The following is a 27,919-nucleotide window of genomic DNA, read 5'->3' on the forward strand; positions in this document are numbered from 1 at the left end:
ATATGTTTACTATTTTTACATACTCAGGATTAGGAAAAGCCATGAGATTCTGTTGCTTGTGACAGATGATGCATTTGTTAAAAAATTTAAAAATATATTGATTATATGTATAAATATTAAAATGATTTAAAGCACTTAAAATAACTAAACTTAAGACTTAAGAATACAGAAAAGCTCTATTTTCAAATGTAACTAATGGTTTTATTTGTCAAAGTCAGAATTAGGTGTCTCCAACCCTAGTACAGGGTGAAGGAATTCTTTTGGCAGTGACTGTGTATCTGGCACTTGTCCGTTTTGACAGCCCGCTTGCTGATTCCTACTGAATCCTGCGCAGATTGTACGCGCACTGGCACTTGTTTAACGTTTTTATGTTTTTCTCTGCACCAACTTTATAAATTCAGCACACAGAAAATAGAAAAACGCACTTTTATTTTCCAACCGTATGCAGTGCATCGTAGTAGCCACAGAAAGGGACGCCTGCATAGAGGAGCACTTAACAGCCAAAATAGCACCGCAATAGGATTCCTGTTTGTTGTCTTATTGATTTGCCGTCACCTTTGGAGTTTCTTTGGTTTTCCTTTTGGATTCAGTTTCCCTGTATCTGTATCCGCATCCGCCAACAGAGGTAAAATATAAACAATGTAAAATATAAACATTCTATTGAATGTGAGAGAGGGGGAGAGAGCTCCAGCGATGAAGGTGATAGTCCAAGACTTGTTGTGATAAGAGAGAGCAGCAATTCTTATTCTCCACAGTGTTGCATCGTTTATCTGCACCTCTCGGTGGCTCTCTTCCCTCTCCGAGGCGATCTCAAGATAAGAGCTTCGCACCATGGGAGCCTATAAAAAGAAGCTCCGGTGGCAGTTGGTCGAGTATTTCAAAGCGGTCGCCCCATCAACTAGGTGACCAATTCCTACCGTGAGTTCCTGAAGGGCTTTCCCCAAAACCGAAAAAGTGTTTTCCAAAAGTCAAGTGAATATTGGAGTCAAAAATATATTTTTTGAAAATAAGTGACCATTATCCTAACTTAAAAAGTGTTATAAATTTGGTTTTTACTAATTAAGGATATATTATATGTATATCCCTATATTTAAACTTTATTAAGTGCCAATAATCGCCTATCTAATCGGAGTATCCATCTGAACCTGAATGTAATATTTGAATAGCGCCAAAGTCAATCAAAAATAGTGCACATCAATTGGAATTTAAACAAAAGAATATAGGCCAATTTGGGGGCCAACGTTTACCTAATCGCTTTTATACGGTCAAAACAATAACAAGCCGTTAATAAAATCGAAAAAAATAAAAGACTGAAAAAGCACCTAATCATCATGCGTCCGCAGTATTTAGATTGGCTTTAATAAAAGTTTTCTTAAAGGAAACTTGTCATCGTTCCTAGAATATACTAATTCGGTAATCCTTTTACAGCGGCACCTTTAAAGGAGACACAGCATCATCGACCAATGACTTGTCGCTGAAAAAATAATACTTAGGCCCAGGATAGAATTCGAAAACGACCAAGATGCAGTCCATGAAAGCCGATGAGCTGCCGGAGAATCCGCGCGAGACATCGAATATCTTTTCGTCCTTAATGTTTTGGTTAGTTATTATTGCTATTTCTTGTTATAAAATATTACTTTAATATTATATTATTACTTCCAGCTTTGCCATGCCCACATTCTTCAAGGGGCGCAAAAAGACTTTGGATGAAAATGACTTGTACCGGGCCCTGAAAGAGCACAAATCAGGTGAGTTCTGACGGGGATTGGGCAGACATGTAGAGGGCCTATTCAAAAGATTTCAGAGTAATGGCCATTTAGTGCGAAGCCCCCCAAAAAAATGCGATTGCGTGCTCCGCATAATAAATTATGAACGATTCATTTGAAGATACAGTTTATGGTTATATCTTTGCTTTAACCGATAAGCAAATTTAATTGAATTATGAATTATGAAATCGACTAGCGATTCTGATAAGTTGGCATAGTATCAAGGATTTTTGAATAAGAAAATCAGTCGTTATCAGCACGTATGGGAGATTGAGCCATACGTGACGTCATGTGACAAAAGATTCAAGTGGATTACTATGTGACTCAGAATTGGGACACGCTTTCCACCTATCAGAGCTCTTAGGTTTCTCCAGGGTGCAATGTCCACCATTTTCGAGGGCTTTTTGAAGACGAGTCTGGCATTAGTCGCGTGCGAAATCCCTATCCTCGAAAGCTACCCTACAGACCAATATATACATTAGTGATTTATATAATTGTCAGAGGGGAATATATAGCACACTATCTCTGGCATTCAAACGCTCCCCAAATGAAGTGCCTGGGACACTCTTCAAGGCGCCCGGCGGTTGCGATTAGATAGGGCTTAGTATGAGTCCACTTTTTACACCTTCTGGCTTGGTTTTTCTGGTTACTCCTCCGATCTAAAGGATCACCCGATTGTCGAGAGGGAAGACAAGCGATAAGGTGTTCGTGCCTGCATATCACGTCTGCTTTATTTTTATTGGTTTGCTTTATATACAACTGGTTCATTGAGATCGGTTTTGCGGAACTATAGTCGCGCCTAATCCGGTTGATAAGATAGCTCTTGGATACACACATTTTGCACCATCACCTATTGAGTTATACCATCGTCTGAGATAGCGATATCCAATAGACCTTTGAGTTCCTCATTCAAATCTTAGGCCCTGTCCCAAAAATGACAATTTTGATAACTTTGTCAACGTCCGTTCGCCGCACTTAATTGAATTTTCTGCCCAAAAAATAATTGATAGCATTCTCGCATCACCCCCGATATTGTATACGCTATAAGCTATATCAGGCTTATTTACTTAGAAACTTATAATTAATGGGCCCCCGTAGATACTCCATTGAGAGGATCGTGGCACGGGGCTTGTACAGAGTAACACTACATATTTGGGCAAATATTTATATAATTAATAACAATAACAAATGTCAAGCTAAACGCTTTTGTTTCCAATACCTAATCAATTTGCAATCTACGGCCCTCGAGTCTGGTTTAAGCCTTACGGAAGTGCCGGAATCCATCCCCATATGGGCCGGGTATTGGGGTGGCGGGGAATCTCTCAGAGCCGATAAGACTCGATTGGACGTAATGCAGCTGGCAGCTGACCGGGATTTGGTTTTGTTGCCAGCCATAACTCACTGTTAAACCAAACTAGCCGAACTGACAATTTTCCGGCTTTATTACATTCACGGTTGCGGTCATAATGATATCGCAATAATAATGATAATAAAGTAAGGACATTTATAAAATTATAATTGAATTGTGTCAGTCATTTATGGGAGCTCTATTATTTTTATTTTTGGACTACAATAGTTTCTTAAAACTGTCACAAAGTATATTCCTCTTCAAAAAGACAACCGTCATTTTATAATTTTTAAACCATTGTTGAAATCTTATTTTTAAAAGAAAACTACTCGTTTTGAAGGGGCTATAAAGTGATAAGTGTTATAGCACATGCGGTTAAATTAATAAAAGGCTTAAATATAGACAAGATATGAGACTTCGTAATGTGGCCCTCAAGATGTAGTTCATTCAGATAAAGCTTTACAATTTTACGCATATTTTGCCATTGAAAATTCAGACTCTAAATAGCGATTTAGGGATTAATCTCATAGCTTTGGAATTTGATATAAAGTTTATAATCATACCATTTATTACCCAGACAATAAATCATATTTAATTATCCGTGGAAATTACAGGAAATTTGTGAACTATTTTTAGTGCAGTTTAGCAGGTTATTTTCAGCTTTTATTAAAGATGGCTTCATGAACTACAAACTTGTTCTAATACAAGAAAAAATCCATTTTATGACTTGCAAAATAAATGCAAGCAAAGTAATCGGTTATTGTGTGCTTACACTGTTAGCATCTCCACTCTGATATGAGTATCCTCATGCCTATAAGCATGTCATGCCGTTGGACATAATTTATTATCCGCACATGAAATGGGTGCAGTTTGTTGATATCTCAATCTGGACGATCTGTGTACTTTCAGATACCCTCGGCGCCCAGCTCAGTGCTGCGTGGGACAAGGAGGTGGAGAAGAAGAGCAAGAAAAAGAAGACCCCCAGCCTGCTGAAGGCCTCGATGAGCGTCTTTGGATGGCGCTTGGCCGGCTTGGGTCTGGTGCTCTTCATCTTGGAGATCGGTTTCCGGTAAGTCGGCTCATCCTGACCCCGCCCACTCCCCAGATACCTGGGTGATTTATAACCTCTTAACTTATAACTTCTCCTCTATACTCTTTCAGAGTCACCCAGCCACTGTGCCTGGGCGGTCTTGTACGATTCTATGCGAAGAATGATAATTCGGAAGACAACCAGATGGAGGCCTATCTGTACGCCCTGGGCGTGATCTTGTGCAGCGCCTTCAACGTGCTCCTCATGCATCCCTACATGCTGGGCATGTTCCACCTTGGCATGAAGGCCAGAATAGCCATGACAAGTAAGTAAGCTGAAGCTGCGGGGATGGGGATTGCGGCTCCCCTTGTGACATTTGAGTAATGATATCGCCCTGCAGGTATGATATATCGAAAGGCCCTGCGTCTGAGTCGAACGGCACTGGGCGACACCACCATCGGTCAGGTGGTCAATCTCATCTCGAACGATGTGGGCAGGCTGGACGTCTCCGTCATCCACATGAATTATTTATGGCTGGGCCCCGTGGAGATTGCTATTATTACATATCTCATGTACCGAGAGGTGGGTTATCTTGCAATTAACCAGCTGTACGAAAATATGGAAGTGAACTTCCCAGACTTTACATTGTTTATTGATGAAGTGTTTATGTGTTTATATGGTATTCCTTTTTAAATCGATTGAAGATTCGGCTAAACGAGTCTGTTGCTCTTCTCTTTGGATTTAAATCATCTTAAATATTATTAATCTTACGAATACTATTCTATCCCACAGATTGGAATATCCGCCTTCTTTGGAGTGGCCGTCATGTTGCTGTTTATTCCCCTGCAAGCGTATCTGGGCAAGAAGACCTCGGTTCTCAGGCTGAAGACCGCTCTTCGAACGGATGAGCGTGTCCGCATGATGAACGAAATCATTTCTGGAATTCAGGTGATCAAGATGTACGCCTGGGAGATCCCATTCAGCAAGATGATCAACTACGTACGCACCAAGGAGATGAACGCCATCCGGAATGTGAACTACATTCGTGGTACGCTGCAGAGTTTCATCATGTTTGTGACGAGGATATCCGTGTTTGTGAGTCTGGTGGGATTTGTGCTCCTCGGACAGCTCCTGACGGCAGAGAAGGCGTTCGTGATCACCGCCTACTACAATATTTTGCGAAACACCATGACCGTCTACTTCCCCATGGGAATCTCACAGTTCGCCGAGCTCCTGGTCTCCATCCGCCGTATCCAGACCTTCATGCTGCACGAGGAGACAAAGGTCCGGGACAAGTCGGATGATCAGGACGAGCAAAAGCTGGGAAAATCGGGTCTGATTGCCGATCCTGTAGCAGCCCAATCCACTGGAGTCCTGAAGCCCAACAGTCGTCGTAGCAGTGAGGCAGAGCATGGCATCGTGATAAACAAACTGAAGTCAAGGTGGAATTCCAAGAGCACGGACTACACGCTGGACAATGTGAGCCTTAAGTTCAAGCCACGCCAGTTGGTGGCGGTCATTGGCCCAGTTGGATCCGGAAAGTCTAGTTTGATTCAGGCCGTGTTGGGAGAACTGCCCCCTGAATCAGGATCTGTAAAGGTCAATGGCAGCGTGTCCTACGCTTCTCAGGAACCTTGGCTCTTCACCGGCACCGTGCGTCAGAATATTCTCTTTGGACTGCCCATGGACAAGCATCGTTACCGCACGGTGGTGAAGAAGTGTGCTCTGGAGCGGGACTTCGAGCTGCTTCCCTATGCCGATAAGACGATTGTGGGCGAAAGGGGAGCCTCCCTGTCTGGTGGACAGAAAGCGCGTATTAGTTTGGCCAGGGCTGTCTACAGGAAGGCAGACATTTACCTTTTGGATGATCCCCTCAGCGCCGTGGACACTCATGTGGGTCGCCATCTATTCGATCAGTGTATGCGTGGTTTCCTGCGGGAGGAAATAGTTCTACTGGTCACCCATCAACTGCAATTCCTGGAGCAGGCCGACGTCATTGTGATCATGGACAAGGGCAAGATTAGCGCCATGGGCACCTACGAATCCATGAGCAAGACTGGACTGGACTTTGCCAAGATGCTTACGGATCCCAGCAAGAAGGACGAAGGCGCCGGTGATGCAGCCGAGAAGAAGGCTCTCTCTCGACAGAACAGCAAGCTGCGAGACAGACATGGCAGTATCTCCTCTATGGAATCCGCAGCGGAGTCGTTGGCAGCGGAGTCGCCCATGCAGACGCAGGAGGGTCGCGTGGAAGGACGCATCGGCATGAAACTGTACAAGAAGTACTTTGGAGCCAATGGCTATGGACTGTTTATTGTTTTCGCCTTCTTCTGCATCGGCGCCCAGGTGCTTGGTTCTGGCGGAGATATCTTCCTCTCATACTGGTGAGTTATTGATACTTTCATTTGAGGTTCGAGGTCTTCTAAAGTCTTCCTTTACAGGGTAAACAAAAATGGCGAAGCTGAGCAAGAAAACATCATGGCCCGATTGCGACGAGCCTTCCCAGAGACCAGACTTAACGCAGACACCGATCCGATAGATATATACTACTTTACTGGCATCAACGTGTCCGTCATCATCTTCTCCCTCGTGCGAAGCATGCTTTTCTTCTACCTAGCCATGCGCAGCTCCACGACCTTGCACAACACCATGTTCCAGGGCGTGACCCGGGCGGCGATGCATTTCTTCAACACTAATCCCTCCGGTCGTATTCTTAACCGTTTCTCCAAGGATTTGGGTCAGGTGGACGAGATCCTGCCCTCGGTTATGATGGACGTAATGCAGATTTTCCTTGCCATCGTCGGTATTGTCGTAGTCTTGTGCATCGTCAATGTGTGGTATATTCTGGCCACCCTCTTCCTGGTCATCATATTCTATGGCTTAAGAGTCTTCTACCTTAATACCTCCAGAGATGTTAAGCGCCTGGAAGCTGTCAGTAAGTGGATTAGTTGTAATAGATATTGAAAAGCATTTTGGAACTAATTGTACCCTCATTCTTCAGCTCGATCCCCTATCTACTCCCACTTGAGTGCATCTCTTAATGGCTTGGCCACGATCCGAGCTTTTGGAGCTCAAAAGGAACTTATCGCCGAATTCGACAACTACCAGGATATGCACAGCTCCGGCTACTACATGTTCTTGGCCACAAGCCGAGCCTTTGGATATTGGTTGGATTGTGTTTGTGTGCTCTACATTGCAGTGATCACGCTGAGCTTCTTCCTCTTCACCCCGGAGAACGGTGGTGATGTGGGTCTGGCCATCACCCAAGCTATGGGCATGACGGGCATGGTGCAGTGGGGTATGCGACAGTCGGCGGAACTGGAGAACACAATGACGGCAGTGGAACGAGTGGTCGAATACGAAGATCTGGAGCCCGAGGGTGACTTTGAGTCCAAGCCGAACAAGAAGCCTCCAAAGGATTGGCCTGAAGATGGCAAAATTGTGTTTGACGACCTCTCGCTGAAATACTTCCCCGACAAGGCGGCCGATTATGTTCTGCGATCCTTGAACATTGCCATCCAGGGATGCGAGAAGGTGGGCATCGTGGGACGCACCGGCGCTGGAAAATCCTCGCTCATCAACGCTCTTTTCCGCCTTTCCTACAACGAGGGCGCCATCCTTATCGACAGGAGGGATACCAACGATCTGGGACTACACGATCTTCGTAGCAAGATATCCATTATTCCACAGGAACCTGTTCTGTTTTCGGGCACTATGCGTTATAACCTGGATCCCTTCGATGAATACAGTGATGCCAAGCTGTGGGAATCCCTGGAGGAGGTGAAGCTTAAGCAAGTGGTGGCTGATTTGCCCAGCGGATTGCAAAGCAAAATATCCGAGGGTGGCACCAACTTCAGCGTGGGTCAACGGCAGCTGGTGTGCCTGGCTAGAGCTATTCTTCGCGAGAATCGAATTCTGGTGATGGATGAGGCCACGGCCAACGTAGATCCTCAAACGGATGCGCTCATTCAGACGACGATTAGGAACAAGTTTAAGGATTGCACAGTGCTCACAATTGCCCATCGGTTGCATACTGTGATGGACTCGGACAAGGTGCTGGTCATGGATGCAGGCAGAGCGGTGGAGTTTGCTTCTCCATTCGAGCTGCTAACGGTTAGCGAGAAGAAGGTGTTCCACGGTATGGTGAAGCAGACAGGAGATGCCACGTTCGATGCCCTCCTGAAGGTCGCACAAAAGGTAAGAAAAGTATTCAAATAATACATATATATATTTTTATACAAAAATATTCTTTTATAGGCCCATGAGGAAAACCTGCGGCTGAAGAAGGATTCTTGACATTTCGCCGTTCCGAAGGCTTTCAAAGACTACATACTTAAGATACTGGAACCAATTACGAATCATCCGGCGGCCAATGCGGGCATACAGAAGACCTTCCTCTTTGCGGAGGCCTCCAAGCAAAAGTTACTAGGATAGCAGAACAGCTGCGGCTAAAGAATTTTTTACAAATCGTGTACAAATCAAATTAATTGTTAGTCAGATGTATAAAGCTAGAAACTCGATGAGAAATCAAAACAGCAAGACAATAAGAATTCTACAAGAGTAGAAGAACGTAGGAACTAAATGTTTTTATACCATCAAGAAGAGAAGAAATCAATGTGTGCAATAATTAATTTTAGCTGAACTTTATGCATTGACCTTTAAAAGGTCGCATTGCATTTGTATTATGTGTTCCAGTAATACGACAATAACAACTTACAAACAAAAAAAAGAAAAACTAAACAAAAAACAAGAAAAAAAAAAATTAAAACAAAAAAAGAATTCTATGAAATGTTACACCTAGTATTAATATAAATGTGTGTTTTTTATAGTAATTTATTAATGTACAGGTTTACAATAAATGTAACAGTTCGGTTGGATCTTTTGTTAACACATTTTTATTTCATTTTAATTTAGCAATTTTACATTTGGCAAACAGCTCATTTATATAGTATTATGTACTAAGAAATTGTAAGCATTTAACTCCAAAGAATCTTCCATTAGCTGAAAGGCCCTCCTAGAGTTCACTTTTATCACTAAATGTATTTATTATAAAACCACTGACAGCGCAGTTGGAAAAACGAAAAGACAAAACTAATTTTTAGCTATTGTTGTATGTTAAACTTGGCATAGCTTTAGTTGCCTCTTCATCCACTACATTACTGTTACAGAATGTGTTATATAATATATAAATAAGCTAACTTTCCTCCTCCAGGCTCGTCTACAAGACCAGCGACAACCACGCGGCCATCAAACAGAATCCACCTATGGTCGCGTATGGTTGCAGTCGTTTTTCGCCCGTTAGGGCACGGTAGTACATACAGCCACTGAACAGCAACGTGCCCGAGGTCATCAGCGTGCCAGTCTGCGGGTAGAAAGCAGATATTATAAATTGTGTAAAAAATTATACTCAGGCCTGTTTCAATATAAAAAAGTTAATAGAACTTAATGGTAAAAAACAACCTGAAAAGTTTCGCATTTAAATCTAGAATTTCCAGTCAAGAACCAAATAATAAAATCATTATATATATATTCCATTAAAAATGTACCCTCAAAAAAATACCCAAACTGAATAAGCATTTACTTGTATGCAACACGGAACAGGCCTTCTACCCTGATTTATATATAAGATTTAGAAATTAGCTGAAAAGGGCCAGAGTTTTGTGTGCGTATTTTGATGTTAGCTTTAGTTGTTGGCTTTAAACCCGATCAGAAGAGGGAGTGCAGCAAGCTCCAAATTTTACTTGTCAAATAAGGCTGATAAAACCCAATTGAAATAGCAGCTAACAAGGACAAATATCTTTGCCTTTTTGGTACATTTTTAAATAATTAAAATGTAAAATTAAAATAACCTAATGAATTCCTACCCAAGCCCCGAACCCATATCAGCTATGAACCTGCTCATATCACAAACAAAAAAATATCTCAATTAATGCAAGTATACAAGTATCGTGTGTGGTATTGAAAATTACTTTGTAAGCTGCAATTAGTGGTTGTTGAACATTTAGCTTTAGCTTTGGAAAAATTTCATATACAACTTAATATACATATGCATAAATATTATATATAGAGAACGAGAGTAATTATGTTACACTGAAGCGCTTGGCCGAAATCAATATTCATTCAAAGCTCAATTTTTGTAACGTCAATCAGCGCATTAGGTCTAGCTAAGCAGAGTGTCAATTATAAGGTAACATCAATGTTGGAGTTTCAAGTTGGAAATAAGAGAGAAACGCGAGTTGTTATAAATTCCGTTCAGAGACCTAACTTTACACAGAGTTTATGTAAACCACAAAACCGGCAAACAAAAGCTTTACAAATAAACAAACCAAGATCGATGCGAATGTGTTTTTCTAAACAAGAGATTCCCCTAATAAAAACTTACGAGAACTGGATAATGGGCGAGAGGCATGGCCATCATGGCAAACGAATGCAGGAAGTGTATGCGATTGGCTACATCGGCAAAAGCCTGCGAGTCGAGCTGCTCCTTGGGATCACTGACATCCTTCAGGATATATTTACAGTAGGCGCCCATAAAGATGGCAGACGCGCCGCCGATCCCGGCCAGCCGCACAAAGTGGTAATGGCTACCGGCGAGGTAATGTAGAGATCCATGTGGATGGACATACTGTTGAGCAGCATTTTGCATTGCCAATGAAGTTTCCTGCACCGTTACTTGTTTTGGACGCAAACCCTACAATAAAAATTCGCGTTAATTTATGGCCAGGAACTGTAATTCCTTGCAAAATCCTAAAAATTACGAGTGAGCGTAGAAAAGTTGAGGCGGACGAGATGACCATCTTGCTGACAGGATTGCCTAGGGTAATGTAGTCGAGCGTGTCGGCGATAGACATTGTTTAGTTGAAATGTCGTTAGCGCTGGGCAGTTTTTGTCTTTCTGTTGATGTTGCTGATTTTATACCACTGAAATTTTGACGCAATTTTCCCGATATTGCCAGATCGGCGGCTCTGTCGATTCACTGTGTCTTTTCCCGGATATCCTATATGATCTGACTAGAGCTGCTGCCCGCTCGAGATATGTTTTGTATGTGATATAAAAAGATAAGTATTGTTATTGTCTGTTTTTTGGACAGTAAAATACTGGAGAGCTAAAATAAACAAAGTGTTGAGTGGATCGATCTGGCAGCATTAGTCGAAGCTTTTTGGCGCTATTTTTCAAATTGATGTTCTTTGTTCTTTAATAATAAGCCTTCCTCTTTTTTAATTAAGTTTTTTAATTAAATTCCAATAGTGTTTGGCACAAATACATACATATATGCAGGTGCTGATTGCCAAAGGGAATCTTTTGATTTTGAAATAAAAGTAATCTTTTGAATGTCTTTTTGTCTTTAATATATTTACATTAAGAAACTATATAGCACAAGTTCTAAAACTTAAAAGAAAGTAAAAAAATGTAATTGGAATAAAATGATTAAGATAAATAAAAGTACCTAACCGATAGATTTATAAAAAAATCTTTTGGTGGGTCTTGCAACCCTACCCCTACACCACTACACTGAAATCAATACTTGATTTTATAAATCAGATCCATAATATTTTTGCCGGCTCTGCGAAATAAAGGAAGGAAAGCAAAGTGCAAGTACTGATTATACAGCCTTATCGAACGATTGGTGAGTAGGTCGGGGCGTTGCAAAGCCGTTGCTTATAATTTCTCCCCTTTTTAATTAGTTTGAGGAGCGCAGCCGAACAACGAACAATGAAAACCGCAACTCATTGCGCATTTCTAATTATCGCGGTGATAGCCGCGGTATCTGGTGCGGAGGAACGCCCCTACAGACGGAGCTTCATCAACCCATATCCGAGATATGCATTCTTTGACGACGGAGTCGATCCTGGGGAGCCTTTGTTCCTAACTCCATTGATCAACAATGCCTCAATGTCCAACGAAAAGGTTAAGCAGCTGGCTCGGGTCGAGGCATCGCAGTTTCATGGCGTGGAGAGCTACTCCGGTTACTTGACGGTGGATCCCAACTTTAACTCCAACATGTTCTTTTGGTATTTCCCCGCCGAGCAGGACCCAGACTTTGCTCCTGTTGTTTTGTGGCTGCAGGGTGGTCCTGGTGCCTCGTCCTTGTTTGGTTTGTTTACCGAAAACGGCCCTATTCAACTAGATGCTCATGGGAAGCCCCAGAAACGTGACATCACATGGAGCAAGACCCACAATCTGATATACATTGACAATCCCGTGGGCACTGGTTTCAGCTTTACCGAAAAAGACGAGGGCTATGCCAAGAATGAAAAGGATGTGGGCCGCAATCTTCATGAGGCTGTAATGCAGCTGTACGAGCTGTTTGAGTGGAGTAACTCTTCGGGTTTCTGGGTTACAGGAGAATCCTACGCGGGCAAATATGTTCCCGCTCTGGCCTATCATATCCACAAAGTTCAGAATGCCATAGAAACGCGCGTGTATATTCCTCTCAAGGGCGTAGCCATTGGAAATGGCCTCTCGGATCCACTGCACCAGCTCAAGTACGGTGACTATCTGTATCAGTTGGGTCTGATTGATGAGCACGGGCTGCAGAGCTTCCACGAAGCGGAGGCTAAAGGAGCAGCTTGTATCGAGAATCGGGATATGGAATGCGCCTTTGACGTGTTTGACTCGCTAATCAACGGAGACCTCACAAACGGCTCCTTGTTCAGCAATCTCACGGGCTACAACTGGTACTACAACTATCTGAAGACCCATGACGATGACGGCGCCAATCTGGGAAATTTCCTTCAGGCTGGTGCCACACGACGGGCGATTCATGTGGGTAACAAGCCGTTCCACGACCTGGACAAGGAGAACAAGGTGGAGCTGCATCTGAAAAAGGATGTGATGGACAGTGTGGCGCCTTGGATAGCTGAACTACTTTCATACTACACTGTGTGCATTTATAGCGGCCAGTTGGACATCATTGTGGCTTATCCACTGACCAGGAACTACCTTAATCATCTGAAGTTCGAGGGCTCCGACAAATACAAGGTGGCTCCTCGCGAGATCTGGAGGGTTGATGGCGAGGTGGCTGGGTATGCTAAGCATGCCGGCCACCTTGTGGAGATCATGGTCCGAAATGCAGGCCATATGGCTCCCCACGATCAACCGAAGTGGCTTTACTGGATGATCGACCATCTCACCCACTACAAGCACTAAGATTCTTGTTCTTAATGTAGTCTTAACAATTGGCCTTGTTTTTGGAGTTACTTTGTAAAAGGTTTTCTAAAGTATATATTTTTCAACTTATAAAAAATGTAAAATATTAAAGTTACTTCTCTTCTTATTAACAGAATTATTTAACAATTAAAATAAGGCAAAAACTACGTTTTTGAAGTGTTATCTGGAGGTCCTTTAAATCCTCTAGCTACCAGGAAATGTTCCGCTGAATCTCCTCGACTCGCACGAGGTTTGACTCGCTTCACCTTATCATAGAAGCGAAGCATGTCTTTCTCCAGCTTGGGTACATCTCCATTGTCCCACACCTTAACCACCAAATGGGCCTGTGGTGCGGACATTGCAATGGCAAAACGGAGCACCTCGTAGCAAAGATTCGTGATGCTCTCTTGATCAAGCATCCTCACTCCCGTAGCATTTGGTGCCATATCAGAGAGGACACAGTTAACCTGTCGACCGTTCAAGGATTCCCTTAACCGCGTCTGCGCAAGGGTGGATGTAAAGTCCATGCCGCCGAAAATCGTGGCTCCCGGCACCGCATGGAAATGCAACAGGTCAATACTAAAGACGGCTCCCTGGGGCGACCGCTCCTGCTTGCCATTTGCATTAGTGCGCTCCACCGCCACTTGGGTCCAGCTTCCAGGGGCAGCTCCGCAGTCCAGTACTGTGTCCCCTGGCCGTAATATTCCGTATTTGTCATCAATCTCCAGTAACTTAAAGGCGCTGCGACAGCGATAGTTCATCATCCGAGCCTTCTCTACGTAGGGATCTGCCAGCTGACGTGTGAGCCACTCCTGGGAGCTTTTGCTCCGGCCCTTAAGGTTTCGTGGCTGTTGTTTGGCATAATTCCCAGCAATCTCAGTGTGCAGCAGCCGTTTAAACAAAAAATTACCAGTAACCGTGAGCCGCATTGTATAAGGTATCGGCTTAAACAGGGTTGTCGAGATATTTTATTATCAGCATAGTATTGTATGAAATAATATCCTATTAAAAAATAACTAGTTTTATTATTTTTTTTAACTATAACTGACGCTGACATCTACTGTAAAATATTTAATTTTAAAATACTAATTAATTTTTATTCAGTAACGCAAAATTAAATCATTATTTTTATCGAAATTTCGATTATTCGATTACTTTTTGTACCAAACGCGTTAGGTCTTTTTCATCGTCGGACTCGAGCTCATTTCACAAGCAAAACTCAACAATGGCAAATGGTAAAACTAATTGAAAACGCTATTGCGAAGAAAATGTGGAGTGAACTGCAAACGGTGATTAAAACCCAATAAACCGGTATGAAAATATGCCAGAACCAAGAAACAAATAGTGATTGCATGTGCTAATAAAAACGGAAACGAAACTCGCAAATAATTGTTCGCGATTCGCTCTCTCGCTGGGCCTTTCTACCTTTCTACCCCCCCCGCACCAATTCCCGCCCGGCTGTAGAAGCTCTGTTTTGCAAAATGAGATTCTGCGTTGTGGTTTGTTGCGTGTTATTTTTGCTGGCCAGCACACCTATTGCATCAGCCCTAGGAAAAGCCAAACAAGCCGCCGACTCAGCAGAAGTCGTTACTAGCGGAGAGGATGAGAAGACGGTGAGTACAACCGCGGTGGCTGACCCACTGAGGAGGGTTCACTGTAAATGGGCACCCATTTAGACACCAAAGCCAACCTAATTATTATTTCATCGCTTCCCACCAATATGTTGGTAATAAGTTTTCCCTCCTCCACCGCTTGCAGGACTGCACCGACCTGGCCCGGGACGAGGAGGCGCTGATGGTGTTCTCCACTCTGGGCGGCGGACTGACAGCCATCGATCCAGTGACTAGTGAAATACGTTGGACTATAGCAGATGGTAATTAAGCGGTCCTTACAATTTCAAAACCACCGCACCCCTATTCGTGGGACTGCAAACATATGGCCCCTATCCTAGGGCATAGCTAGGAAAATTTAAAGAATTTCTTATTATGGAAAGATAATTATCTTGAAAATTAGTTGTTAAAGAACTTAACCCATATCGGAACTCATAAGGTTGTATTGCAATGCCGGTAGTACCTTTATTATGGTTTACCTAACCCTCTATAATATTGTCTTTATGTGCCAAAGTTATCTAGAAATAGTTGTTTCTTTGTAGAGGAAAATTTTCCACAAAGCTGTTGCACATGCCACCATCCTATTCGCATTGCAAAATGCGTTGCACAAACACGCGGACGATGAGGTCATCACAACATCCAATTTGAACGCATGTTAGGATAGGCGAGATGAGATTTCCCGCTGAATTCTGTTGAATGCTTCCTTCCACTCTCACCGTATCATGCTTTGTATTTTGGTTTTGGTCTGATAAGGCCCTCACGTATATACACAATCTCGACAGTCTCTCGGCGTACAATTCCTCCAATTAAGTTGCCAGCTAGGCCGCGATATCACCAGTTGCTGTACGACCATTACCCTATTCCTGGTAGCGGGTGTTTGGGACTTTGGATTGATTTTCTTTCTCCTCATTGAATATTCCTGCTGTTTATCAGCGTGACGTATTGATTTCTGATGGCATATAGGAGCTAATCTAATAGGACCTAGTCATAAGGTTATTTCGAATGAGACTCCAAAAGTTACCCATTAAGTTTAGGCCTCATGAGTCATCATAGTCTTTCAAATGAGGTGGCTATCGAGGCGATTAAAAGTGGTTGATGGCCTATATTTGTCCAATGTCTGGATTATTGCAATTGGGGGTTAAAATAGTAGCCCTGTTTGCTCAGATAATGAAAGCAATTAATTTACGAAATGCATTTAATCTAATATGCGGGCTTTAGACCTAGAAAGAAGAGCATTCCCAGTTCGAACTATCAATCGCAGCTAATTTTTGATTAACTTGCTCTCAGCTCTCGGTCTTTTCTATTATTAGTTCTCTTGGGATTGCTGATAGCTCTTACTTTCGATAAATATTACTTCATAGAATCTTGGTTATTAACCCAAAAGGGAAGTATGGAAGTCATGACGACTAATTCTGTGGACAATAATTGTACTTTCCAGCACATGTTTGTTTAAAAATGTACTAAAAAAAAAAACCGACGCCCCGTAAAGATTGTTTTATGCGATAACTGCACCATTCCATACACTTGTATGTCCAGTCGTATTATTAGAAATTTCATGCCGCCCGCTTCTAGTTTTTGACTTCGTGGAACTGCCAATAGCTGAAAATTGTGGGTGATAAACATGTGGACAGCATCTGACCCCCGGGATTTTAAAACAAGCCAAATCAGAGGGACATTTTGTTGAGTTATTCAAGCCAATAATTTGTTTTTGATTCGCGCCAGTGCGACGCTCAAAAGTCCAACAAGAGATCAATTTACCGATATGGACTACATACTGGATACTATTACCTCATCGGACTGAATCTGGTTTTGTCTACTACTACCGCTAGTTAATTAGTATGCCCATGCTAACGAAAGTGGCGAGGTGGCGGGTTAAATGACCTGCCCCAGAAAATGAGGCACCACTCCGGCTAATGCCAAGAACTTTTCCGCCGCAGCCGGGCCATGTGTTTTTTTGGGGTTGTAAGTAATTACTGATAACACTCGGTCCCCACTACAAACTGTTTACTTTCATTACTCGATATGGGCGGCACTTGGAGTCGGGCGATTGGGCTTGGCAATATATTAAGTTTTGTTTAATATATTCCCTCGTATTATCTTGCACTCGTCGTTGGCCATTTGCATTGGCAAAAGTATGGAGTTGACGATAACGAAAATTGCCAACACGTTGGCATAAGCATTATAGAACCAATCCTCCACCTCCCTTTAAACTTCGGATCTGCGGAATATTATTTATTCAACTGCTATTTGGCTTGAATTTGACTCGGACTCGGGCAAAACCCGCTTATTCATCCGGCAAATATTATTTTTTTTAAAAACATAAATGTCTTGGTGTCTGCACAGGTTAAGAGTTTGTTTTAGATTACAAATGTGTTCCCATTGCTTTAACTAAATAAGATAAGGGTTATCGGGAACAGGTTCCAGTAACCATTTATTGCACCCGGTTTCCTACTTTGAGAGGTTTCCCTGTTCCCCACATGAATTACAAGAAAAGCTATTCAACAAGTACATCTTTAATTTTTGTTGTCTGAATTGGGATTTCTTCGAAATAATTTTGTATTTAAGCTTTAATACATTTCTTAATATGTGTCTCTCTATTATTCAATCTTCCTTGATAAGAATTGTGATGATTAATTCCCAGAATAAATCTCAAACACACGATTTCATTTCAATCCCGCTTATCAAACACAATATATATTTTATAGGTAATTCCCGGTAATTAGGAAACTAAAGAAAGCCATCAATTGTTAATCTTGAATTCTATTAATTCCATTATTATTCTATTATAGATCCCCCGATAGTGGCGGAACCTCAGGAAAATGTCCAGGTTCCTCATTTCCTACCCGATCCCCGGGATGGAAGCATCTACCAACTGGGCCAAATGGGCAGCCTCAAGAAGCTGCCGTACACCATTCCCCAGCTGGTCGCCAATGCCCCGTGTCGTTCTTCGGATGGCATTCTATACTCTGGGAAGAAGAGTGACACCTGGTACATGGTGGATCCCAAAACCGGCAAGCGGGAGAAGGTCATGGGCTTTGGAGATGCCAGCATGGATGGCAAGGAGGGCGAGCAGATCGGCTGGGCCACTTCGCGGTCCATCTACTTGGGCAGAACGCAGTACACGGTGATGATGTTTGATAGTCTGGCCAAGGACAAGAACGCCAAGCCGTGGAACATCACGTTCTACGATTACAATGCTCTTAGCGCCCCGCCAGAGTTGGCTAAGGAGTATGGTAAGTTCGGGTTAACTATGAAATATAATAGTCATTTATTAAAAATACTTATCATCTTTCAGAATACATCCATCTGACCACCACTAGCAATGGCCAAATCGTTACCCTGGACCGAAAGCAAGGCAAGTTTCTGTGGCAGCGGGATCTGAGCAGCCCGGTCGTGGCAGCTTTTCTTTTGGGTCCTGATGGACTGCTCAGTGTGCCTTTTACCACGCTCTCCGATGAGGCCTTCCAAGCTATTTTGGAAGAGTCCAAAACGGGCAACGTGAACACGATTAAGCTATTGTAAGTAAAGATATTTATTTTTCTTTTAAATTTTGTTAATTTATTGTTTGTTTTAGCCAATCCCTTTATGTTGGCGAGCATCAAAATGGGCTGTATGCCCTTCCATCGTTAATGGACAAAAATACGCCGCGTATTTCAACTACGCCGCCCATCAAACTCATCGATGGACCTGTGGGCGAACCAAACAACAACCAGGAGACCGATCCACGAACAGTTTATATCAACGATGTGCTGCAGGAGCATCCCGGCATCATGCTAGGCCACTACAACATGCCCAATGAAGGCAACGGAAACCTCCAGTTGTCTCCCACTTCTGCCAGCAGCAAGAGTATCCAAAGTCTGGCTACCATACATAACTACAATGATGGCTATGGGCTGCTGGCCAACAACGAGAAGAACTCCGCCGATATTGGCGTGCAAACTGATCCCAATATCGTGGAGATCGGCATAGATCAGCGAGCCAACGGCAACACAATCAATCGTACCAAGACCATCATCCTGCAGAACAGCAACAAGGTGCAGGCCTTTATCAACGAGTGGTTTATGGAGCATCCGAGCAGCAAGGTCCACCAGATTTTGATCGTAATCGTTCTGGGCATGATTGCCCTCTTCTGGTACACCTGCAGCACCATGCGGGAGCTGCAGAAGCAGAGCGAGAACGGATCCAAAACCTTTGCTATAACCCAGAACGGATCAAACGGGAGCAACGGCAGCAATGGAAGCAACGTGAACGCCCAGGATCTCGTAGACCTGGGAGACGGTCAAGTCCGTGTGGGCAAGATAAGCTTTAATTCAAACGAAGTTTTGGGAAAGGGCTGTGAAGGTACCTTTGTGTTCAAGGGCACATTTGAGGAGCGGTTTGTGGCTGTTAAGAGATTGCTCCCGGAGTGCTTTACCTTTGCGGATCGCGAGGTAGCACTGTTGAGGGAATCAGATGCTCATGAAAACGTAGTGCGCTACTTCTGCACCGAGCAAGATCGTCAGTTCAGGTACATAGCCGTTGAACTATGCGCTGCCACCTTGCAGGACTACACTGAAGGCGATCGTTCCCTGGAGCTGCAGGACCACATCGATGTGTGGCAGGTGCTAAGCCAGGCAGCAGCTGGGTTGAGCCACCTCCACTCCTTGGACATTGTGCATCGCGATATCAAGCCGCAGAATGTTCTCATTTCGTTGCCTGATGCCAGGGGCAAGGTTCGGGTGATGATCTCCGACTTTGGACTGTGCAAGAAGCTTAATTTCGGAAAGACTAGCTTTTCTCGTCGGTCAGGAGTCACTGGTACCGACGGCTGGATAGCTCCAGAGATGATGCGTGCCCAGAGAACGGTAGGGTTCTAACATTTCAATTTTTTGATGAACTGAGAAGCTAATGAAATCCTTTTAATTTTTACAGACAACTGCGGTGGATATCTTCTCATTGGGATGTGTGTATTACTATGTCCTCAGCGGAGGTCATCATGCCTTTGGGGACAATCTCAAGCGGCAAGCAAACATTCTCTCGCACGAGTACAATCTTTCCAAGCTGCGATCTGAAGACGATAGCGAGAACAGCAAAATTGTAAGCTTAATCCAACAATAATATTTGAAAAAGAGAACTAACTATTATTTGCTTTCCTAGGTCCTTGCTGAACAGTTGATATCAGACATGATCCACAAGGATCCACAGTCCCGTCCCCCAGCTCGGTGTATTGGAAACCATCCACTGTTTTGGGACGAGCCTAAAATGCTTTCGTTTCTGCAGGATGTCAGCGACCGTGTAGAGAAGCTACAGTTCCATGCCGAACCTCTAAAGTCCTTGGAGAAAAACGGACGTATTGTGGTTCTGGATGATTGGAATGTGCACTTGGACCCCATGATTACAGACGATCTGAGAAAGTATCGCGGCTATATGGGCGCCAGTGTACGGGACCTATTGCGAGCCCTGCGCAACAAGAAGCATCACTACCATGAGCTGACCCCAGCCGCTCAGGAGATGCTGGGTTGCATTCCGCACGAGTTCACCAACTACTGGGTGGACCGTTTTCCGCAACTCATCTCACACGCCTACCACGCCTTCAGTATTTGCTCCAACGAGCCGATCTTCAAGCCGTACTACAGTATGGGATATCACTTCTCACGTCCGTGGTATTTCGATGCGGACGACGCTTTGTTTCCCATGCTCATGCGAGATCCAAAGCCGCTGCCGAGAATTGGCAGCCCTAAGAAAACGCCGCCACCGGCCAGCAGCCAAGTGCAGCAGCTCAAACAGCGCAAGGGAGCCTACAACTTTCGTAAGGGTAGCGATGAGCTGACCTTTGCGGGAGTGGGCTTGCAGAGAAACCTCGAGCTGGATGGGCAATCACTGGAGTCGGACAGCAAACGTGATGTGTATGCGAACTTCAAGTTCCGGCGCAATGCCAAGCCGGGAAACAATCGAAACTACGGTGGCGCCCAGAAAGAGACGCAGGACAAGGAGAAGTACGTGAGCTGGACGTTGCCGCCTTCGACGCAGGACTAGGGCAAGCAAGAAATAAGATAGATAGTAGAGATGTGTAGTTTTAATCATTTATTAATATAGTTATTATTGTTTAATTGTGCAATTTGTGTATATGCAACTATTCCAAAACTATTCCCAATTCAGTTCTTAGCTAAATTTACGAAGGATGATCACGAAGGATAACGATGAAGATGAAAAGGAAACTATTTTGTATACCATAGTGAGGATAATGTAGTGTGTCGTCTGTCGAATGCACGCAATTTAACTGTGATAATTTTTGATTTTTGTTTAATGCCCAAGTGCAAATGGACCTAGACAAATAGTTCGAGTTTTATATTTTATATAGTACTTAGACATATTGTATGTATATTTATGCATTAGTTAAGTGATCTATATCCCAACACGTGTTTGACAAGCGAAAATAGCTCTAACTATTAATATCTTCTTGAAATCAGTTTAGTATTTGAGTTAATGGATAACTTGATTTCGAGCGGCATTTTCTATAAAGTCTTAAGCTTAATCAAAATGAAAACTAAATAAAAACGTAATGCGAATTTTACAAAACAGTTTTATTTTCACTATACATTTATAACAATGCGGCACTCCATTAAGGCCAGTTTAAAAAACAATTTGGCTATACGAGAGGGGGTGGAGGAGCTTAGTCAAGTAACAAATTCATAAATAGGGTTTAATAGATCAACAAATATAAACATTATATTCTAAACAAGAGATTTTGGTTCTTTAGAAGAAAGTTTTGTAACTAGAATTTGTTTCACTTTGGCGCAGTTGCTCGTTGTATTAATTGGTTTCAGGTTTCCCAGTTTAATTGGCCGATTTCATCATGGTTTTCATTTCGGTTCGTACGCAGTATTTGAAGGCATCCCAGCCCTCCGACTTGGCCACGGACTGTAATTGAATTAATGCTGGATTAGTTTTGGTAGCCACAAGGTAGGCGGGAGTTTGTGAAAATGAAACGGGAGACACACAAGTGAGTGATAAAAAGCGATAGAAAGCCAAAGAGTGGGTGGGTTTGTTGTACCCCCTGACCTCGTCGTTGCCTGTTGGAGCCACCTCCTCGATGGCAACCTCGAGACGCTCGTCTGGATCACCAATAGCTTGCTAGGAGAGAAAATATTGCTAATATGGCTTATCAGCTGCGGGTTGGACTCTTAACCTGGACACTCAATCGCCGGACAGTCCAGTTTATTGTTAGACATTCAATGAATCACAAATGTCTGACCACCGGACAGGCCATACAAATGCGGAAATGATAACAGGTGCGTTTCAAAATAAACTTAAAACTAAAAAAAACGATTGCAATGTCCATTGTCCTTTGCATTTCGATAATGTTTTCAAGGACCAAAAGCAAAAAATAAAATAACAATTTTGTGTGTATCAGTATTTAATGGTTATATGGCCAATAATTAAAAAATAGGTTAAAGTGTTATAATTAAATAAAATAAAACCAATTTAAACATTAAGCTTACAGGCAAGACAAAACTAAACAAACACTCATGAGTAAACATTCAATGCTGGACAGCGCGATTAGCACAAAAAGCGACATACAAAACAAGGGACTAGTTAAATATATAAATTAAATAATTTAAAATCTAAGATTTCAGTGCCAAAGCGCATCGCTGTCGATGAAGTATTCCAAATGCCGGCAGACGCGATGTCGCCAGGCCACAAACATAGGGTAATCGGGCTCGTCATAGGCGTCCAGTGCCTCGTTGTAATCAAAGAAACGACCACTTACTTTGAAGCCCCGATGCAGACGGTCCTTCATAATGGCAATGAACTCCTTGTAGGACAGCAGTCCATCTCCATCAGCATCAAATATGGCAAACACGGTGTCGATCAAGTGGGGACTCAGTTTAGTGCCAGTGCAGATTTTCACAGCTCGAGCGAATTCATCTGATAAATCGGTAGAATAAGTAGCTCTTACTAGTTAGTATTTAAAATATAAACCAATAAGTAACTAACCCTTGGATATAGCGCGATCTGCCAGGGTGTACATGCGCATGGCGATCGTAAAGTCGTCCAGATTGTTGAGGAAATGACAGAAATCCCTAAAGTCGTGGAACGTTATACCCTTCTCATCCTTCACCCGCTCCAGCAAACGCTCCAGGAAGACATCGTATTCGTCGGTGGCCAGGTACGTATACCGTAGCAAAATTTTGGCGAAATCCAGCTCGCTGATAACACTGTTACCTTTTGAAAATTCGTGGAACTCCAGCTCGAGCACTTCCGTCTGCAGGTTGTCCATGAAGCGGTAGAAGTTGTCAAAATTGATCACTCCAGTGCCGCGTTTTCCGAAGAAGTGCAGCTGTAGGGTGGTGGCCACCACATGACGTCTCTGCAATCCTTCGCCATCGTTCACATAATTCTGTGTTTGGGGAGATTAAAGGGTTAAGAGGATTAGTGAATTGTGAGCGGAATTTATTCAAATGTTAGTCACTCCAGGCTCATGCTTGGGATTCGGGATACTTTACCTCCAGGGGAGTGGGAGTGGGCGTTTCGTCGGTCTGCTCCGGCTCGTGTTCGCCGTGCTTCTCCTTCCAAGCACCGCTGAAAATGCGTTCCATCTGGGATTTTATGTACATGCCGGGATCGGGATACAGAATTTTATTTGCAGGGCATTTGGTTAGGTTTTTGGAGAAAAGAAAAGTTAGGTATTTTAGTGTGGATCGATTAGAGAGTTGGATATTGCTCGGGGTGTAGAGGGTTGATGTTTCGTTTCAACAAAACAAAAAGCTGGTAAAAAAACTCAACACAACATATGCTTTTAATTTAACAAAAACGAGAACTAAGAAGCCAATAGTTTTCAATAAAAATAGAAAACTTTAAGGAAAGCATATACATAACTACGCTTCAAAAAAGTAACAAAACAAAAGAGAACTTCCGGTTTTCACTTTGGCCATGTTGGAAAAACCTTTTTTTGTGAAAACCGAGTAGTTCCCAATAATATGTACACAACGTAACTAAACTATGCTTGTTTAAGCCGCCAAGCCTATACTCGTATTCTGTACAATTCAAGCGGAGTTTTCGCGAAGCAAAGCCAATACTTTTTCTGAACTCTGGGGCTAACACTTACGAGACCCCTCTTGGGATTCGCCACTACCATGGGCTTCACCACCTGGCCTTGATCATCGAAGGAAACTAAACGCGACAGCTGCGTTCGAATAGATTTGGAAGATTCCGATAAAAACAACAAATTATACATAAATCAAGAGTTTTAAATTAATGGAAAGTATAACTAAAGTGAAAGTGTGGTGCAGCTTACTTCCTCGCCCTAAGGCTGGCTATTTTAAATGAATTTACATTATTTATAAAAAATATTAAATTATAGCTTAACTTAATAAACTAAATGCTTACAATTTGCTGGGTTTTTGGATCGACATTTTGAATGTCTTTGAAAGCGCCGGCCAAAATGGAAATGATCTAATAATAATACATTTTTTTAAAACGATGTAAAATAATAAGTAAATAAAATCAATTAAATAACTCATATGATTTATGAGTATTTGGTTAAATACGATTTATTATTTACCACTAGGAACTCATCTTTGTCCACCCGCTGATTTCCGTCCGTATCGAACATGTTGAAGGCAATGCGGAATCCAGATTTTGGTTCTAGAAACAATAAAATCTAGTACAATTTGTTTAAAGAAACAAACTTGTCCATCTTACTTGTTAAGATTGAAAGGAGAAAGAGATATTCCGTATAGGAGATAATGCCTGAAATTAGAAAAATATTTATATAACAAAGAACAAGAAAGTAAGTACTAAAAGTTTATACCTTTATCTCTCAAGCTTCGAAATAGTCGCGTCGAACCCTTCTTGAGAGCAGGAGTGTTTTCCTTATATTTCTCCACTTCATCATTGGAAAGTTGCCGGCGTTTCAGACGAGCTGCAATAATATAATAATTATTAAAATATATAATATTAAGATTTAAGCCAACAACTCACGTCTGGGTTCCTGCTCCACAACCGAATCTAGGAAGTCTTGGGGGGTCATGTAGAGCTGATCGTCAAACTCCACGGATGCGAACTTGATGAATCGACGCTCTCGGGCTGTTAGCTTCACATTTTCCAGCTCACTATCATCGCGCTGGAGAATTAAGATTAAATTGGAATCGGGATATTAATCAGGCCATCGATGGCTGGTAACTTAATATGCCGTTGTGCGTATTTGGTGGGGAATATGATTGAAATAAATCAGCGAACGAATTTCCGCCGCTTGATCACAAAGGCGGACCGAAGGGGACAAAAGCTGGAGCTGCAATCTGGACGGGTCTGATCTGGTGACGTTTTGATTAATGGACGATGGTGTTGCCCGAACCGCTCTCAGAAATATTAATTTGATCCGGTTTGCTGTTTGCTGAGCCCTCTCAGACACGGATCGCGAATTACATGTATGATCTGCATTTAATTCGATTTTTGAAACTGAAATTTTGACGAGCCACTCAGAGGACAGGACAGGAGGATTCCCACGTCGGGCGTTTGGCGAATAAAGTGTCAAATTGATTTGAGAACATGTTGTGAGCCGGGATCCTCCATAAATCTGACATTTAATGCCACCCACAACAAGCAATCATTTTTCCCGAATTCTCGTAGACAGGTCGAATGACTCAATTGTATTTTATTTGTGGTGCAGAGGCAACTCCCAGGCCATAACTCTCGCTCTGGGGACAAGCCGGCGCTGTCTGTCCCCCAAAAAAATGATCCGAACAAAGGCCACTTTGAATGTTAGACATGTGCAGCAAATACTCCACTACCACGCCCATAACCCCCAATAAAAATCAAGAGGGGCCAGGGACCAAAGCTGACATCATTCATGTTGCAAGTACAGTAGTAATTATGAATAAAATTATGCAAATTATTTCAAAATTTGTATACCTGAAGGTTTTTCAAAGACTTGAAAAATGAATATTAAATTATTAATAATAATATTACTGCTAATAAGTATGTAACCTTTTTTTTAAATGTGTGGCTTACTTAAAAGGAATAAAATAATCATAAAACATGACTCTTTATTAATCATTCTTTAATTTTCAATAAAAATGATTCAACCACTGTTCTAGAACTCTGACAAAAGAACAAGGAGATTCGAAATGGCTGCAGGCGCTGGATTTATAGGCAACAATTAAAACTCATTCATCATCATCAGGCTCGGTCGTCGCAGTTGTCATAACACATGTCAGGGCCAGGCCAAAGCCGAAAACCCCAAACCGAAACTCGGGCTAAAACTCCAACTGCATCCAACTGGGGCCAAAACCTAAAGCCACGCCTGCGTCTGGCATTGGGAATTATGGTTGTTTTTGTAAATATTTGTGGGGGTTGTATCGAATCGGCAACCAGATCGATTGATAGATAAATTTTAAGCAACTGCCACTCTGTCAGCAATGGGGGGGAGTGAATGGGAGCACGCCTGCAGGTGCGTGGGCGTATCGGGCTAACTACTTTGCCACTTCATCATGCATTTTTCAAGGTGTGTGGCATTGGAATTAATTCCGAATAAGTTGCCAAGCAGCCAGTAATGGTTATGGATTTTTTTCGATGGCTAGATATGCAAATATAATCGGAAGATTGGAAATCCAGGTGAGGAATGCTACTTTATTGCCATTTTAGGTAATAAACAAATAAAAACTCCTAAAATAATGTAACGAAATAACGGTCCTCCCTAGTTCCGAAAGGGTATCCCCCCAAATTACTAAGCTAAGCTAGCCCTGATAAACTACTTCTGAACCGCTAAATGTAAATATTTAAACTTCACACCCCGAATCAAAAAATTTCAAAAGGTCTTATCAGCCCCAAGCACGCAACTCACGTCAGGTTGTCAGTTCGTTTATGCTTTTTTTGGTGTTGGGCTGGCCCAGAGAGACAATGTCAACAGGTTGACAAAAGGTTGTTTTTGTTATTGTTCCATTGAACTGAAGCAACAACAAATTACATCAGTCATAGTAACATAACGACCATGAGCCGAAATGTCTGTGAGTCAGTGTTCGTGCCGACGTAATCAAATAGAATCGATAAACATTAAATCAGTTTTAGAGGCTAATTAAACACGCTGATTAGCCAATAAAAACAAAACGGAATATGCAGCGGAAGGGCGTAGCAAAACAAAACCGATAAACAGCTGATAGCAAAACATTCCTTTACGTTACGTACAGAAAGAGCACGACGTAAGGCATGCCACAAGCTAAAAATAGCTGCGCAGGTCTTTTTTCCATAAATTATTGACTTTTCCACACCAGACAATTTGCACACTTGTTATGGTTATAATATTTTATTGAGACTATTACCATTCGTCGCTTGAGGCTGACGGCATTTACGAGATTCTCGGAGGACCGAAGTTTGATGAAAGCCGCCAGGGCGGCCAAAGATAGAGCGCCACCGCCTGCGATTTGCCATAGGCGTCGCGATTTGTGGTGTTTAGCAAATCCGCCAGTGGATTGACCTGTTCCACTGGAGAATCTGACAGATCGGGTGGCCGCCACTCCCACGCTGGAGCGCTGGGCGATTATTGTGCCACTTTTAACCGTTAATCTAACCACTGCGCCCGCCATGGTACCGAGGGAAAAAACTCAACTAGTGACAAATTGGCAGAGTTGTCAGGTGGTGACGTATACTATCGCCACGAAATTATTGCTTCGATATTTTATTTACATTTAAATATAAGCATACCGTTACACAAAACTCATAAAAAACACAAATAAAAATAAAAACAAACCATACATAATTTTACGGATGGGAAATTAAAAAAACATCTAGCAAAAACTAGAAATATAAATACGTAAGACTGTTTTTTGAGTCACGTAGTCACCATGGAGTTGCCACACTGTAAGAATGCCGGAGGGGTGATTGGCGGGAATTTAAAATAGATTAAAGATCATTTGTTTTATGCTTGCAATAGAAACTATGTAAAGAAATAGAAATATATATACAAATAAGATTGCAGAAATAATATAGACTCCGACTAATTTCCTTCCTTTTTCCCTTGGGATCCCTTGAAAATTGG

General features: G+C 42.5%; 6 protein-coding genes across 12 annotated transcripts; 3 read left to right on the forward strand and 3 right to left on the reverse strand.

The window, feature by feature from the left end:
* The first annotated feature begins 234 nt into the window (after positions 1-234).
* Positions 235-9,032, forward strand: Mrp5 (Multidrug resistance protein 5). Its single transcript, XM_070281588.1, is given in 9 exon segments — positions 235-625; positions 1,429-1,599; positions 1,663-1,748; positions 4,024-4,183; positions 4,276-4,469; positions 4,545-4,726; positions 4,937-7,079; positions 7,146-8,341; positions 8,402-9,032. Coding segments are annotated over 8 exon segments (4,077 nt in total). The 5' UTR covers positions 235-625; positions 1,429-1,522; the 3' UTR covers positions 8,441-9,032.
* A 204-nt stretch (positions 9,033-9,236) lies between these two features.
* Positions 9,237-11,214, reverse strand: LOC108130573 (transmembrane protein 256 homolog). The gene is made up of 3 exons (XM_017249104.3): positions 10,903-11,214; positions 10,527-10,835; positions 9,237-9,506 (listed from the first exon to the last, which is right to left on the reverse strand). The coding sequence occupies exons 1-3, from the start codon at positions 10,993-10,995 to the stop codon at positions 9,363-9,365; spliced, it is 546 nt and encodes a 181-aa protein (XP_017104593.1). The 5' UTR covers positions 10,996-11,214; the 3' UTR covers positions 9,237-9,362.
* A 400-nt stretch (positions 11,215-11,614) lies between these two features.
* LOC108130678 (venom serine carboxypeptidase) lies at positions 11,615-13,368 on the forward strand. Its single transcript, XM_017249261.3, has 2 exons — positions 11,615-11,771; positions 11,830-13,368. Exon 2 carries the CDS (start codon positions 11,858-11,860, stop codon positions 13,292-13,294), a length of 1,437 nt encoding a protein of 478 aa, XP_017104750.2. The 5' UTR covers positions 11,615-11,771; positions 11,830-11,857; the 3' UTR covers positions 13,295-13,368.
* A 49-nt stretch (positions 13,369-13,417) lies between these two features.
* Positions 13,418-14,242, reverse strand: Mrm2 (Mitochondrial rRNA methyltransferase 2). The gene has a single exon (XM_017249263.3). The coding sequence runs from the start codon at positions 14,221-14,223 to the stop codon at positions 13,459-13,461; it is 765 nt and encodes a 254-aa protein (XP_017104752.2). The 5' UTR covers positions 14,224-14,242; the 3' UTR covers positions 13,418-13,458.
* A 238-nt stretch (positions 14,243-14,480) lies between these two features.
* Positions 14,481-21,462, forward strand: Ire1 (serine/threonine-protein kinase/endoribonuclease Ire1). Its single transcript, XM_017249107.3, has 7 exons — positions 14,481-14,907; positions 15,053-15,167; positions 17,694-18,137; positions 18,200-18,422; positions 18,479-19,748; positions 19,816-19,980; positions 20,041-21,462. Exons 1-7 carry the CDS (start codon positions 14,776-14,778, stop codon positions 20,917-20,919), a joined length of 3,228 nt encoding a protein of 1,075 aa, XP_017104596.2. The 5' UTR covers positions 14,481-14,775; the 3' UTR covers positions 20,920-21,462.
* On the reverse strand, positions 21,451-27,510 carry MICU3 (Mitochondrial calcium uptake 3). 7 transcript variants are annotated; one of them, XM_017249109.3, is made up of 11 exons: positions 27,204-27,506; positions 24,868-25,009; positions 24,698-24,808; positions 24,589-24,636; positions 24,449-24,531; positions 24,274-24,339; positions 23,993-24,070; positions 23,391-23,483; positions 22,882-23,284; positions 22,655-22,812; positions 21,451-21,804 (listed from the first exon to the last, which is right to left on the reverse strand). In XM_017249109.3, exons 1-11 carry the CDS (start codon positions 27,465-27,467, stop codon positions 21,721-21,723), a joined length of 1,530 nt encoding a protein of 509 aa, XP_017104598.2. In that variant the 5' UTR covers positions 27,468-27,506; the 3' UTR covers positions 21,451-21,720. The 7 variants fall into 7 exon arrangements, with proteins under 7 accessions (XP_017104598.2, XP_017104603.2, XP_017104601.2 ...); XM_017249114.3 differs by lacking the exon at positions 23,391-23,483 and having other exon boundaries at positions 27,204-27,507; XM_017249112.3 differs by lacking the exon at positions 23,993-24,070 and having other exon boundaries at positions 27,204-27,505.
* Positions 27,511-27,919: the final 409 nt, after the last annotated feature.

This window comes from Drosophila bipectinata, chromosome 3R, assembly GCF_030179905.1.
Source record: "Drosophila bipectinata strain 14024-0381.07 chromosome 3R, DbipHiC1v2, whole genome shotgun sequence".
In the NCBI taxonomy this organism is placed as follows: Eukaryota; Metazoa; Arthropoda; class Insecta; order Diptera; family Drosophilidae; genus Drosophila; species Drosophila bipectinata.